Genomic DNA, 13,964 nt, shown 5'->3' on the forward strand with positions numbered 1-13,964 from the left:
AATTATTTTCCCAAAGCTTCTTTCTTTTCTAAACTGGCTTTTTACTACTGGGAAGGCCCAAACCTAAAACCAAAAGTTTGTGGTGTTTTTTTTGCTTGTTTGAAAGACTGAGCAGATTAGGGGTATAGCATAATAGCTTCTGACATTTAGCTTATAGGTTATGCTAAAGTAGTCTTGCAGATAAGCTACTTGCCCGTCTAGTAAAGTAAATCAGGGTCTATGTCAGTCGCTTCAAATGATAAATCCCAATTATTAAGGCATGTATTTATCGTTAAACAGTTGGCTAATAGTCTACTCTTTTGTCAATAGCATCCCAGAAAAGGCAAAGACTTACTCTTTCAGATCACGAATGTTTCTAATGTTGACATCTGACATGGACACAAGTTCCTGAGTTTTACTGTGACTGTACTGTACAACACCAACTTTGGACTGTCCAGGTTCAAACTGCAAAACAATTTTTGGAAACAAAATGGAAATCATTAAATCTTAAAATTGCTAAATTCCTTAAAAGAAACTTTTTGAAAGTGGTATAATCATATTTTGGCTGAGTTCTATCATCTCTGTGGGGTTTCTCAAATACAATCACTTGATAAATAGCAGAGAGATGGGGGAAAAAATGGGGAGGAGGGGAAAGAGGAAGGGAGAAGTAGCTGGGATTGGGAGCAGCTGCTTGGCTCTTCCCTCCTTTTTAACTCAGTTTTTTTAAACTAATTCCAATCAATAGGAAATGGGTGAATATCAGATGAGGAATCTTGAAAAAGGGGACAGTGGATAAGAGGCTTGGAGAAGTTCAGGAATTAGTCAAGGAGGATTCAGGGAGATGTTTCTAATCAGAATTACCTCTTCAAATCAAAAGACCTGGTTATTAAAATGTTGATTTAGGGCTGTGTGTTTGAGGATGGGGAGAGAGGGAGGGCTGCAATAGTGTCCGCGGTCACAGTTCCTTTGAGAACCACGTCTGAAAAGGAATCGCTATCATAAAGTAACAAAACTTGGATGGCAAGGGAAGGTCTCCAAGGCTTTAGGGTTCTTAGCTGGAGGACCCTCTCACTCTCCAGTGATGCCCCAAGATGACAAAACATCTTAAAGTGCAGGTTTTCAATGGATGATTATGACAGAGGAACCAGTCTAATCCTGTCAGTAAGGCATTCCGATAATAATGAACACTTAAAAGTTTCCAAAGGATAAAGCTGACTTTCTCTTCCCCATTTGTTCTCTTCCCCCCCATTCCCCAACTTCAGCTCTTAACTATGCCAAAGCAAACCTCTTAATTTTCCATTGTTCTGGGCTCTGTTGCCTCTGACCCATTGGTCCCACTTCTCAGATCAATCTCTTTCATGGGGTGAACTTTTTTCCATTTTGAAGAACAAATAATGATTCCTATTAAATTGACTTCTCTTTTTATTCCATCCTGAGGCTTGTGAATTTCTTTTGGGTTGGCAAATGAGAAGGAATCAGATTTTGAAATAATGTGCTTCCGCTTAACCTTAAACACTTACTGCTTTAGTGCCGTTTTCACAGTTGTATTGGGTTTTTCCTTTCATGCGTTTTTTTTTTTTTAGAATAAGTGGAGTTTGAGGAAAAGGCAAGTTTAGATACGGTTATTCATCACATTCACGAATTCATTTGAAGCGCCATTGTTCATTTGGTTTCCGATCTTATAATAAGAATTGGGAGCAGGAAGGAAGATGGGTGGGGAAATACTTTCTCTCCAGTTTAAATGGATGATTTCATGGCAGAATTATTAACCATGAATTTTATTTGTGGTTTTCAAATGGACAGGGATAATTTTTCCTAGACAATTCCATGTAAATTAAATTTACTTTCTGGTAATTCTTTACCATCTGACATGTGGTAGGAAATGGATTAGGTTAATTGTAATATACCTTAATCATAGCATAAAAATAATAAATTATATCAACATTTTATTTGGACCTATTTTGTATTATATTCTGGAGCCACAAGTTAGAAAGTCTAAATCTAAAAGAAAAAAAATTGATTAGCATTTTCTTTTGCTATGCCTGAGGGAAAATGGGAACCTATGAAACTGTACAGAGGAGATTACAATCAAGACTAATCATCTCACCATGACTTGTTCATCTCTGCTCAACCTGTCGATGACTTTGATGATGAAATCTTTGGCAATCTCAAAGTTTTGCAAGCCTATGCTTTCAGAACTGTCCAACACGAAGAAGAGATCAATGGGCCCACATTTGCATTCTACCACAAAAAAAAAACATACCAGGACATGGGTTAATATCAAAAAATTAATCAGACTGCATGCCATTTTGCCTGAACAAGTGTCATGGTTTAATCAAAACAGCAGTAGTATTTATTTTAAGCTCTTGAAAGAGTAGAGTGAGACAGGATAAAACAGACCACAGGGTTGACAAGGAGTTGCTCAAATGACTTTTTAAAGAGACAAACTCCCCAAGTGGTTTGGATTACCAACATGAACATTGTCATTTTTAGACACAGGATTGCAAGACAAAGATATCCCAGGTACCTCCTCATCTGGAACTTATTTGCCTATTTATCTTCAACGTGCAAATACCCTCAGCCCATTTAAGCCACTGTTATTCTGATGTCTGAACAGGAGGCAAAGTGCTACCTGACTCAAATAAAATGAGACTATTTTGGATGCCGAAAATAGTGGTAGATAAAGACAGTGAAGCAGCATGCACTTTTAGAGTAGTGTGCAAATTCATACTTACCACAGCAAGCTGGGGAAAGATGGGGGAAACAGAAGAAATTTAAATACAATACAGACCTCACTGATTTCTGAAAATAAAAACATGAAAACACTACACTTATGGGGAGATTTTCCTTCCTTTCAACCTGTAATTTCTCTCTTCCAACTAAACCCCTAGCATTTTTCCTCTTCAAAAGGGTAGGGGTGATTGGTGAATCCCCTCATAAAATCAAAAAGGGTTGAAATTACGCCACTGACATCAAAGGGAGTGCTCTGTACAGAAGAAGTCATTGGACATGTAGTAATTTGACACCCTAATCTTATCACCCAATTGAAGCAGCAGTTGCTGGATGGGACACTTATGGGTGGACTCTGCCTCCTCGAAAGGGTTAAGTGCAAATGAGAACGAAGATTCCAATCTTCCTTCATTTCCTATATTGTCTTGGTTTTCATTCTATTTCTTGTTCTGTCTGCTATACTCCTTTCCTCACCTAATTCTCTTCATTTACCCGTGTCTCCCCTGAGCTGCAACAAATATAGACAGGTAAGAACAGAATAGTATTAAGTATCCTCAATCTTTGGGACCATTTGAATTTTGTAGGACATTGTTCACCTGGCTCCCCTCTCTTGTCCTTGGGTTTCTCTCCCAGGAGCATATTGTCACTGACAGAAGTTACATCATTAATGCCAGTTGGTACCCCATGGATGGGACAATGGAAAAAAAAATCTATCCCTATCACCCTGAGCATCTATTAATCTGAATCTATTTCATGTCTGGTTGAATACAATGGGCAAGTTCACCTTGAATGGAAACTGTGAGTTTTTGGTAAAAAATCCAAAACTGTGTTATTATTCTTTATACCCAAAGACACTACCAGTGATCAAGTTTTAATAAATATTTGTAGCACAAACAAAGGATAAATTCTTAATTCTGGAACTAGGAAGTGACAGTCTAAGCCACTTGGGCGAGTATGACAGGCTCTAGCTGTAATAAATGTAATAAATGATGGTATTTGTTAAATGTTTACTATGTGCAAAGCACTGTTCTAAGCACTGGGAGAGATACAAGGTAATTGGGTTGCTCTACGTGAGGCTCACAGTCTTAATCCCCATTTTACAGATGAGGTAACTGAAGCACAGAGAAGTGAAGTGACTTGCCCAAAGTCACACAGCTGACATGTGGTTAGAATTAGATTAGAAGCCACGACCTCTGACTCCCAAGCCCAGGCTTTTTCCACTATGCCATGCAGAGATACTGATATTCAATTTTGGAGATGAACCTCTGCCTTTTTGCTCCCCATCTTTATTTCAGTCAGGGGTGGAAGAGGCGCTGAGGATCGCAGATGCCATGTGCTGAAATTCCCTCTGGGAGCCTGGAACAAATCAGGTCCTATCACCCTTTCCACACACAGTTCAGAATAACTCATTTCTGATTGCTGATGTTTGTGATAGACTAGGTTACAGATATTTTTCTCTTCTTATCAGAAAGATATTCAAAATGAAAAATCAATACTCACAGCACATTTTCATAATGATGTCCAGAATTTCACATTCCTGGAGGAAAAAAAGGCCACAGTGTCACTCAAGAGCCTGAAGAAACTCAGGTGATTTGTAAGGGCAGGAGCAAGCATCCCAAGAACTTTGAAGGAAAACAGCATCTGTTTCATCAGGATGAATTCTGAATACCAAATGCTTTAACCTGCATTTGTTGGATTATTTATTAGTGCAGATGGGCAAGCAGCAAAAGAGGTAGGTGACAAATTACCATTCTAGGGCTGCATCATCTTTCAAGGGGTGATGCCTTCTTTCCTCTGTAAATAATGACTGAAGGGGGGGTCAATCAAAGACTAATTAGGAAATTAGAACTGGAAGGGACCTTGGGGGATCACAAGGCCAGCTCTCTAATAATAATAATGTAGGAGGGAGGTGAATAACTAAATCATCCAGGATATATCACCGATTTAAGGATCTCCTGGGTTGGAGATGCCACAGTGTTCCTTGATTGCTGGTTCCAAGACTTTATCGATCTGTTAGAAAGTCCTTTCTTCTACCCAGGTGAAATCTTCCTTCTTATTTGCTCCTCAGTCACCAACATCCTCCTCATTAAAAACCCTAAGCCTATTTGAAGACAATTAAGTCACCTCTTGGTCCTCTCTTCTCCAAGCTAAATAGTCCTAATTCCTTCAACCTTGTTTCACACAGGGTCTATTTCCAGATATTCAATCATTTTTTGATATTTCTCAGTGGATTTTAATCTGGGGTACAAACTGGGGTATTACTAAAAGTCTCATCATACCTGGGGAATAAGAGCACCGTACCAGTCAGAAAAAATGAGTTTAAGTACCAAAAACATGTTTTCTGAACCCAGCTTAACTAAGAAACCTGTTCAAGAACATTTTGAAAATATTATTTTAAAAGACAGTATATGGTGTTTATCACGTAAATCCCATATTATATGAAAAGGGAAATTGTTTTGCAATCTAAGATTTTCACCATTGCCTGAATTTTAAATAAAGTTGCTGCTTTACAGTAGGAGGGTCCTAACAAGTGAAATGCCTAATATGTCTATTATTGGGATTTTTTTTCCAAATGCTACTTTCAAAATAAAAAGTCTTATGATTAGCCTACAATGTTCATGCAGCTTCTTTCATTTTTTTCTTAAGGAAATTGACTTTGTTTTAATCCAGATTCCCAGAGAATTTTGTTGGGAAATAACTTGCTCTAATAAATCTCCTTCCTCTGGTCTATTGGACAACAGAATACTGCAACAAGGAGATCTAAATGGATCATTGGCTGGATTAAAACTAGGAAATGTTGGCAAAGGTTTGATTTGCTTTTCTGTTGAATGCCCCTTCTCCAAGTAAAGTATTTGGCTGAGGAACAAGATTGAGGACTGATTGGCTGCCAACATATTGCAGCAAGTTTAAGGCGAATAAATCTGGATAAACTACAATATAATTCACTGAGCTTTTCAGGATAAAGTTCAGAGTTTGATGTTTAGCAGAATCAGCCTAGTCTGTACCCAGTGAAAACCATCACGCGATCTCTTTGTTCTGATGTAGTAGAGAAAGGATGAAAACATCATTTCCAACTCATTTTTCATGGGTTGAACAATCACAATAATCTTCTTTTTCATCAGATCTGTCAGAGGAATCTGGTCAAAGTACTGATCTGAGCAATTAGTCGAACTGCTAAGCCCTTGCCTTCTCCTCCTCATCATCATCCTAGTCATCGAGATTTACAACAATTAATAACATGGCTGGCACACTTGGATTGAACTCTCAGTACTGTGCCCAATTTCTTAATATTTAGTTAGAAAATGAATCTCTCTTTGAAGAACAGGATGCTATAGACTTATTCTGCCTCAGGGAAAAAAAATCATTTCAGAGAAATCCCTGGTTGAGACAATTCTTTCATTAATAAGGGGCAAAGTTTACTTACAGTGCTTTGCACACAGCAAGTGTTCAATAAATATGATTGAATGAATCTATACCACAATCCCTCAAAATTAATGTAAATGGGTATCATGAATATCACTGAAGGAAAACCCAGTTTCTCCATATATTAGTTACAAGGATGAAACACAAATAATTTCCAGTAGGGTTTTCACTCCTTCCCATTATATAAATCTACAAAAATTGTATGATGAAATGGTAAATGTTCACTAAGTGATATTTAATGTTTATTTTATTGTACTTTTTGAGTGCTTACTATGTGTTAAATACAGTTTTAAGTGCTAGGGTAAGTGCAAGACAATTAGGTGGGACACAGTCCCTGGCTGGTATGAAGCTCACAGTCTTAAGCGGGAGGGAGAACAGGTGCTGAATCCCCATTTTACAGTTGAGGAAAATGAGGCAGAGAGCAGTTAAGTGACTTGCCCAAGGTCACACAACTAGCAATTGGCAGAGTCGGTATTAGAACCCAGGTCCCCTGTCTTCCAGGCCCATGATCTTCCCATGCTACTTTTCTAATGTCAGGTCATTGATTCATTGATAGACCTCTTTCCTCTGCTCTTTACCTAGTGGAAATACAGTAAGAGAAAAGCAGTTTCACTCACATCTGGTCCAGGAGGCCCCGTGTGTCCTGGAGGTCCCTGTAAATAAAAGAGTTTATGAGTGGATGATCTAGGGAAATAGGTTGTCACTCCCTAACCATATGTGGTGGAATGAGGGAGGGAAATGGAGGTGGCTTCTAACTTCAGTTTGAACAGAGCCAGACTATCAAACATCTTGGTCTGGTCAAGAGAGCAGATGGACTCTGAAGCTGAACTCTGAGATAGTTCTTGAACTCCAGCCATTTAGTCTTGCCAGAGGAATGCCCTGTTTAATACTCACAGCCTCTCAGAGTACACCACGTGCCTGGGTTTTGGATATTAAATTAAGCCACAAGTTGATACGGCCCTTTCTTTCCATTTTATCCTGAAGATAAATAGCCAGGAATACTGAACCTTACAGGGCCTGCAAGTCCCAGATTCTATTATAAAAGATCAAAGGTCTGCAAACCCAGGCAACAGGGCAAGACTTCTTTCTAAGTCTGTCAAGTAAAAGATGTGAATTAACTGGAGAAACCTGTGCTTGAACAACAGGCTTGTCTCTTTATAGGGTCAGATTGACAAAGCTTCTGTTTGGCCCTATGGCTGCCCAGGGTCTTTGCCAGTTAGTGTTAGACGGCATGGACAGGTCACACTTCACACATGAATTATGCTCAATTCTCTTTTGATCCATTCACTCCGTGGCCCAAAATCATATCCTTTAGCATATCTCTGTCATCAGGGAAAGATACAAGGGGTTTTATAATGCCACCTCAGGGACCCTTGATATTTAACCAGTCAGTGGAATAAGCAATAACTTAGCGTGCTCTGGGTTGAATAGCTGTTGAATATTAACTCCCTTTCCTAGCAGCAAATTGTTACACTCAGGTTATTCTCTGCCAGTAAAGCCTCCTCATAAAATTCACACAGTGTGGAATGCCTCTTTTTCTACATCTCTGAACTTCCCTGATTATTCTATCAACTCCCTACTCTTTTCCCCCTCTGATGCCACTTCAGCATCACCTACATACTTGGATATTCACTCTCACACTTTGTAGTACTTACGTATATATCTTTAAACTCTGTTTCCCCCTACCTGACTCCTTCGCTAGATTGGAACCTCCTTGAGGAAGAGGATTGTGTCTGCTAACTCTAAGGTATTCTCTTTAGTGCTCAGTACAGTGCTCTGCTTGAAGTAAGCACTCAGTAATTACTACAGATTGATTTCGTGCACCGCTCTTACTTACAGCAGGGCCTTCGGGGCCTCTGTGACCTTTGGCTCCTTTTCTTCCTGGAGGCCCAGGATTGAGGTCCTGAAAAAAATAAACAAATGCTTTAATGCTCATTGATCCCTCTCCCAGTATGGCCCCAGAGGGGTTGTCCTGCTATAATTCCACATGCTCCATTTTATCCATTTTCTAGGACATGGTGACAAGAAGAGGACACAATATTTCTTCAGTTGAAAGGATTGTGCTCTAATTTGGTTTTACAAATTCCTTCCTCATATCATTCTGTTTCCAGTTGAGAAATTAATCAGGAAGCAAACTTTTTACTTAAAAAATCCCATTACTGTTGTTAACCATTAAAAATACTAACATTCCTCAAAATGCGTTAATCAGTTAGATAAGCAGCATTTGGGGCATCTGTATCCAGTAAACCAGATGACAAGAATGTATAGTTCAAACATTCATCCCTCTAGACTGTAAGCTCCCTGTGGGCAGGGAATATGTCCACCAACTCTGTTGTACTGTACTCTCCCAAATTCTTAGTACAGTGCTAAGCCCATAGTAAGTGCTCAATAAATCTGATGGATTGCAAAATTTCATTTTCACTGTCTTGCAAAAATAATTCCAGAATGGCAAGAAAACTGTCAGCACTAGTCTTCACTTACATCATCACCAGGATCACCAGCTTCTCCCTCATCACCCTTCACCCCAGGGTAGCCTCTGGTGCCCTATAAATTGAGAACAAATGGCATTTTTAACCAGAAAATAGGCACTGGAAAGTCCCATTAGAGGAACTTATACTTGTGAGATTTCAATCAAAGAACAGGATTTGTCATTAGATATATGAATAGTATGTTAATTTATAAACAATCATTTTAAAGCTGTTTGAGCAGTTTCAAGAGTCAAGGATAAATTTGAATGAAGGGTAAAGATTATTTAAGAAACATCTTCAGCTGCTTAGAAACTATACGGTTACAGGATCAGAAGTGCCTCAGTGACGGAACAGAGGAAGAAAAAGATCAGAACTAGACAGGATCAAATCACAGAGGGACTACTAGGTTAAAACGAATGCCCTGATTAGCTCCAATAGGTAAATCCTGTCCCACTGACTAAATCCAAGAGTATATACTTTGCGCCAGTCTTCATGAATAGAATTACTTATGTACTAGTAAATGTCTATTCTCCAACAAAAATGTGGTAAAGCCCTGTTAAGAGAGAGCAGCTCGAATATTAATCTTACTAAGACTGATAAGGCTGAAGAGAGGGAAGCTCGACTAATGATCTTAACTCGATTGATCAGGCAATTTTATATCCTTAAAAAGGGGATGCTAGGAGGTGTGGTGAGAAGTAGGTAAGGGTTGAGCCAGGTAGGGGGTTGGACTAGGGAACATCAGAGAATTCACAAAATAATAAGAATCCATGGTTTCTTTAAACAGCAACTCCTAGGATATTGTCACTTGATCAGTTGTGCCTCTGCATAATTGATCTGGAGAACATCTTTCTGAATTCACTTACAAGAAACTCTCTCTCAGCTTTCCTTGTTGCCTCTCCTTCTTTCTCTCTCCTTCCCTCCCTCCCCAACCCCCTTGGAGTTCCTTTGGCCAACATGAAATTTCAAAGGATTTCACTGGATAGTAAGGCATTTCTTGGTTCAAGGCAGCACTGAAGGGAGTAGTATCCTGAAGATCTTTTAATTAAACCTGAATGAAGAATCAACCAGAACACTTAAAAAGTGAAACACCTTAACATGGAGTGCAGCAGCCTTCTCCCAGCATGTTTTGGGAATATGAATCCTCTTCCTTCATATGGAAAAGGAGGCTCATGGTACCAGCCACTCCCACTAAAGGGGCCCAGTAACCAGATATAACAGAAAAAGGAAACTTGATAAAATACCCCTAGCTGATTGCAAACTTTATCACATTAAGATGTAGAACTTAAGTTCAGAAAAATGAAAATATAAAAATAAAGTTTCTTATAGCTATATTAGCTCATTTGTCTTTGATAGGATGCATTAAAATATACACGGACAAGGTTAAAGTCATTTTAAATGTCATTAAAGGTTACAAAAGCAACTACGGGTAGCAAAACTTCTAAATTCCCAAATACAACTTTGCAGTCCAGCGGACTTTATCATTTAGGCTTTTTTTCCTCTTGAATCTTTCACTGCTTCATTAAAAAAATGACAACTGTAAATAAATGAAATCCCACCAAATGCATATGTATATCTTAGATAAACCACTGTTGGCTATATACACAGGAACCGCCTCTTCCTCTTCATCCAAACCACTACCATGTTAGTACAATCACTCATCCTATCCCGACTGGATTACTGCATCAGCCTCCTTTCTGGTCTCCCAACCTCCTGTCTCTCCCCACTCCAGTCTATACTTCACTCAGCTGCCTGGATCATCTTTCTATAGAAACATTCAGGACATGTCACCCCTCTTCTCAAAAATCTCCAGTGGCTGCCCAGCCCACCTCCCTATCAGACAAAAACTCCTCACCATTGGCTTTAAAGCTCTCCATCGCCTTGCCCCCTCCTACCTCATCTCATTTCTCTCCTTCTACAACCCAGCCTGCCTACTTTGCTCCTCTAGTGCACTGTGCCTCAATCTCATCTGTCCTGCCACCTCACCTGTCCTGCCTTTGAGCCCTGGCCCACATTCTGCCTCTGGCCTGGAATGCCTTCCCTCCTCAAATCTGACAGACAATTACTCTCCCCGCCTTCAAAACCTTATTGAAAACACATCTATTCCAAGAGGCCTTCTGGGACTACACGCCATTTTTCATCTCCCACTCTCTTCTGCATCACCCTGAGATGCTCCCTTTGCTCTCCCCCGCCTCCTCCCAGCCCCACAGCACTTATGTAAAAAACTGTAATTTCATTTATTTGTATTGATGTCTGTCTCCCCACCCCTAAACTGTGAGCTCACTGTGGGCAGGGATTGTCACTGTTTATTGTTGTATTTTCTCAAATGTTTAGTATAGTGCTCTGCACATAGTTAGTGCTTAATAAATATGATTGAATGACTGAATATGTGCAGCATACCTTCCTCATACTTGAAGGATAGTTGAAAAGTTGGAGGGTCATATGATTAATTAGTCTAGTTATAATCAGTTTTAGATGGTTATTCTTAAGCAGTTTATATATGCATATATATGCATACACATATACACACATATATAAATCTCTCTATATACATACATATCTAAATATATACATACATAATATGTAGATTTATATATGTGTGTGTGCTATAAATCTAATAAAATCTTTGCCCACAAGGAATGTCGTATGTTGGTAGTAAAATTCCTAGAGCTAAAGAAAGGACAACTAAAAACCTAAAGGATTCTACTGAGATGAGAAGAGAGGAAAGAAAGTGATAGAAACAGAGAGAGAGTGAAAGAGTGAGAAAGTAGGGGAAAGGATATGGTATAAAGCAGCTCACGTTTATGCCAGGAAGACCTCTGTTCCCTGGATATCCCTAGGGAAAACAGATAGAATATTAAACCAGGTTCGAAGCAATGAAATTACTTTTCTTTGGTGTTTTTGGTTTTTGTAAAACTTACTGGGAATCCTGGGAATCCTTCAGTTCCATTTCCAGGTGGGCCATCTTCACCCTAGTAGAGTGGAGAAAAGAGATCCAAATGATGTCAAAGTAAAAGCAGCCCATTAAGAGAATAAAATAGATTAGTTCCCTGCAGCTGGGGCTCTCTTCATTCATTCAATAGTTGTTCCTTAATGGCTCCAAAAGTGCCCATTTTTCCTTCTTAATCAAAGTCTCTTCCTTTGGACAACTGGAGGTGGCCAAAAGTCTTCAGAGATTAGTTCTTACCTGAATAATAAAAATAGTAACTCTGTTTTCATTCATCTGCATAGCTCATATAGGAGCCCCACAGTAAAGATTGGGAAAAAATTTGAGGAAATAAATGTTCACCAAAAGGCAACCTCCCTGCCCCCCCACCCAGATATTTTGTGGATTAAGGATTTATAGAAGCTAGCACTTGCTTTCCTAAAATAAATGCTATTGTTTTGCTCTAGAAAATAAAAAAGCAAGTCTAATTTCAAAGTAATCACTGCAGGACTTATGGTTTAATTTAAAACTATGTTCTAAGTGTAAGGTACCCTGAGGAAAAGAAATGAACATTCAAAGAAAGGCAAAGAAATATAATTTGAATAGGGCGTACAGAAGGCCTTATCCCTGACAAAACAGGAGACAACATTAACTGGGCTCAAAGTGATGGGCTGAATTGGGAATTATCCCTCTTTTCCTCCCACCCTTCCTTTACCCTCACTTGCCTCTTTAGCATTCTGAACCTCTTTGAAGTTGACTGAAGAGCCGCATATGGAAAAGATATGAGGAATGGGCTCATGTCATGGAAACTTTAACTCATATGAAAATGAAAAGGAAAAAAAGCTCTACTGTTCTCTACTGCAATGCCCAAAAGCTGCTTCATCCGAAAATAAGATTCTTCCTTCCTCCCAGATGTTAGGTTTTCTGGTAATCAGCTTACTAGGACTTCAGCTGTTTTATGCAGTTAGTGCACTCTCAGATTAGTTTACTGGGCTCAGTGGGACAAGTAAGTTTTCCTTCCCCCTTTGCCTGTCTCCATCCTATGAAGAAGCAGTTGAGTTCTTTCCACAAGAGTCAATTCCAACTGGAAGAGCCAACTGACCAATGGCAAGGAATCTACACGGGTAATTCTGGAATGCTCGTATGGACGTAAACTTACCCGATCACCCATCAAACCAGGATCTCCAGGTGGTCCTACAGGTCCAGGGGCTCCTCTGGGACCCTTTGTAAAGTGAGGAAGATGATGATGAAATTAGGCTTTGGAGTATAAGAAACAGACAGTTTAGGGACAAGTTGCTCAAACTCATTTTTATTATCATGAGGAAAAACCTGGTTTCAAATCATTCCTTCATTCATTCATTTATATTTACTGAGCTCTTACTGTGTGCAGAGCACTGTACAAAGCATTTAGCACTGTACTTCTTTCTCCAAAGAAGCTACAGTGATTTAGGAAAAACAGTGTGTTTTCAATCAATCAGTGCTATTTACTGAGCACTTGCTGTGTTCAGAATACTGTTCTAAGTACTTTGGAGAGTGTAATGGAGAAACGTTTCATCAACAGGCAGAAAGGAGATTGCACAAGTAAGAAAATGGAAGTGGAGGAAGGGTAACTACATAGTGGGAGAAGAGAGAGAGAGAGAGGAGAGAGAGACGAGAGAGAGAGGAAAGAGAGAGGAGAGAGAGGAGAGAGAGGGAAATCAGAGACAGTGACAGAAACAAAGAAAAAAGGCTACTATTGCGAAAATGGGCATCTCCCAGTAAAGACTGAGCCAGGACAGTAAACAATACTCACCCCAGGTCCAGAAACACCTTCATCTCCTCTGTGACCCTTTGGTCCAACGGGCCCAGAATCACCCTGTAAAAACCAGAAAAGAGAACTTGTTAAATCTTTACCTCCTCCTTTCCTTCTTCAAGTGAGTGACTTCACTCCTTCCTCAGAAGGCAGGGACTCCAGTGACTCAAAGGAAAGCACACAAGCACCCTCAGGGTGGATATGTTCCTCAAAAGATGCTCAGAAAGCAAAGGTCTCTACAAATAAACTCAGCTTTCACACTCCACATCTGGAGATGCTTTCCTAAGGCTCCTCCTCCTCAGGGTTTCTCTTGAAGCCTTTTATTCTGCAAGAAAAAATATATTCTAATTGCTCTCTTGTTTCTTGAAGGCTTTTCCTGGATTTGTCCCCAAAGCACAGCACTAAAACCAGGGAAAAGAATTAGAAACCAGATTACCTTTTTGGAGTTGTTTCTCAGACTGGCCCTCACTGCCTCACATTAGTTTGGAGCAGCTTTAAAACCATGAATTTGCCCATTTGAACCCTGCCCCTGGATCATAATACAGCAAAGACCTAAATACATTTCTCACCACTGTTTTAGCCTGAGGTAGGGTCACCCGTGTTAAACTAATAAGTCGAAATTCTTTGTCAATCTCTCCCTTCCTCCTGA

General features: G+C 39.6%; 1 protein-coding gene across 1 annotated transcript in view; it reads right to left on the bottom strand.

Moving 5' to 3' along the window:
- COL6A1 (collagen type VI alpha 1 chain) overlaps positions 1–13,964 on the bottom strand; it is a 75,575-nt gene that overhangs the window by 12,474 nt on the left and 49,137 nt on the right. Inside the window, exons 21-31 of the mRNA XM_029069164.1 lie at positions 13,316–13,378; positions 12,683–12,745; positions 11,519–11,569; positions 11,398–11,433; positions 8,614–8,676; positions 7,970–8,035; positions 6,750–6,785; positions 4,210–4,246; positions 2,715–2,723; positions 2,087–2,220; positions 335–444 (exon numbers count right to left, since the gene is read on the bottom strand). Of these exons, the coding sequence (XP_028924997.1) occupies positions 335–444; positions 2,087–2,220; positions 2,715–2,723; positions 4,210–4,246; positions 6,750–6,785; positions 7,970–8,035; positions 8,614–8,676; positions 11,398–11,433; positions 11,519–11,569; positions 12,683–12,745; positions 13,316–13,378 (668 nt within the window). The remainder of the gene's footprint in view (positions 1–334; positions 445–2,086; positions 2,221–2,714; positions 2,724–4,209; positions 4,247–6,749; positions 6,786–7,969; positions 8,036–8,613; positions 8,677–11,397; positions 11,434–11,518; positions 11,570–12,682; positions 12,746–13,315; positions 13,379–13,964) is intronic.

Source organism: Ornithorhynchus anatinus, chromosome 7 (assembly GCF_004115215.2).
Source record: "Ornithorhynchus anatinus isolate Pmale09 chromosome 7, mOrnAna1.pri.v4, whole genome shotgun sequence".
NCBI classification, from domain to species: Eukaryota; Metazoa; Chordata; class Mammalia; order Monotremata; family Ornithorhynchidae; genus Ornithorhynchus; species Ornithorhynchus anatinus.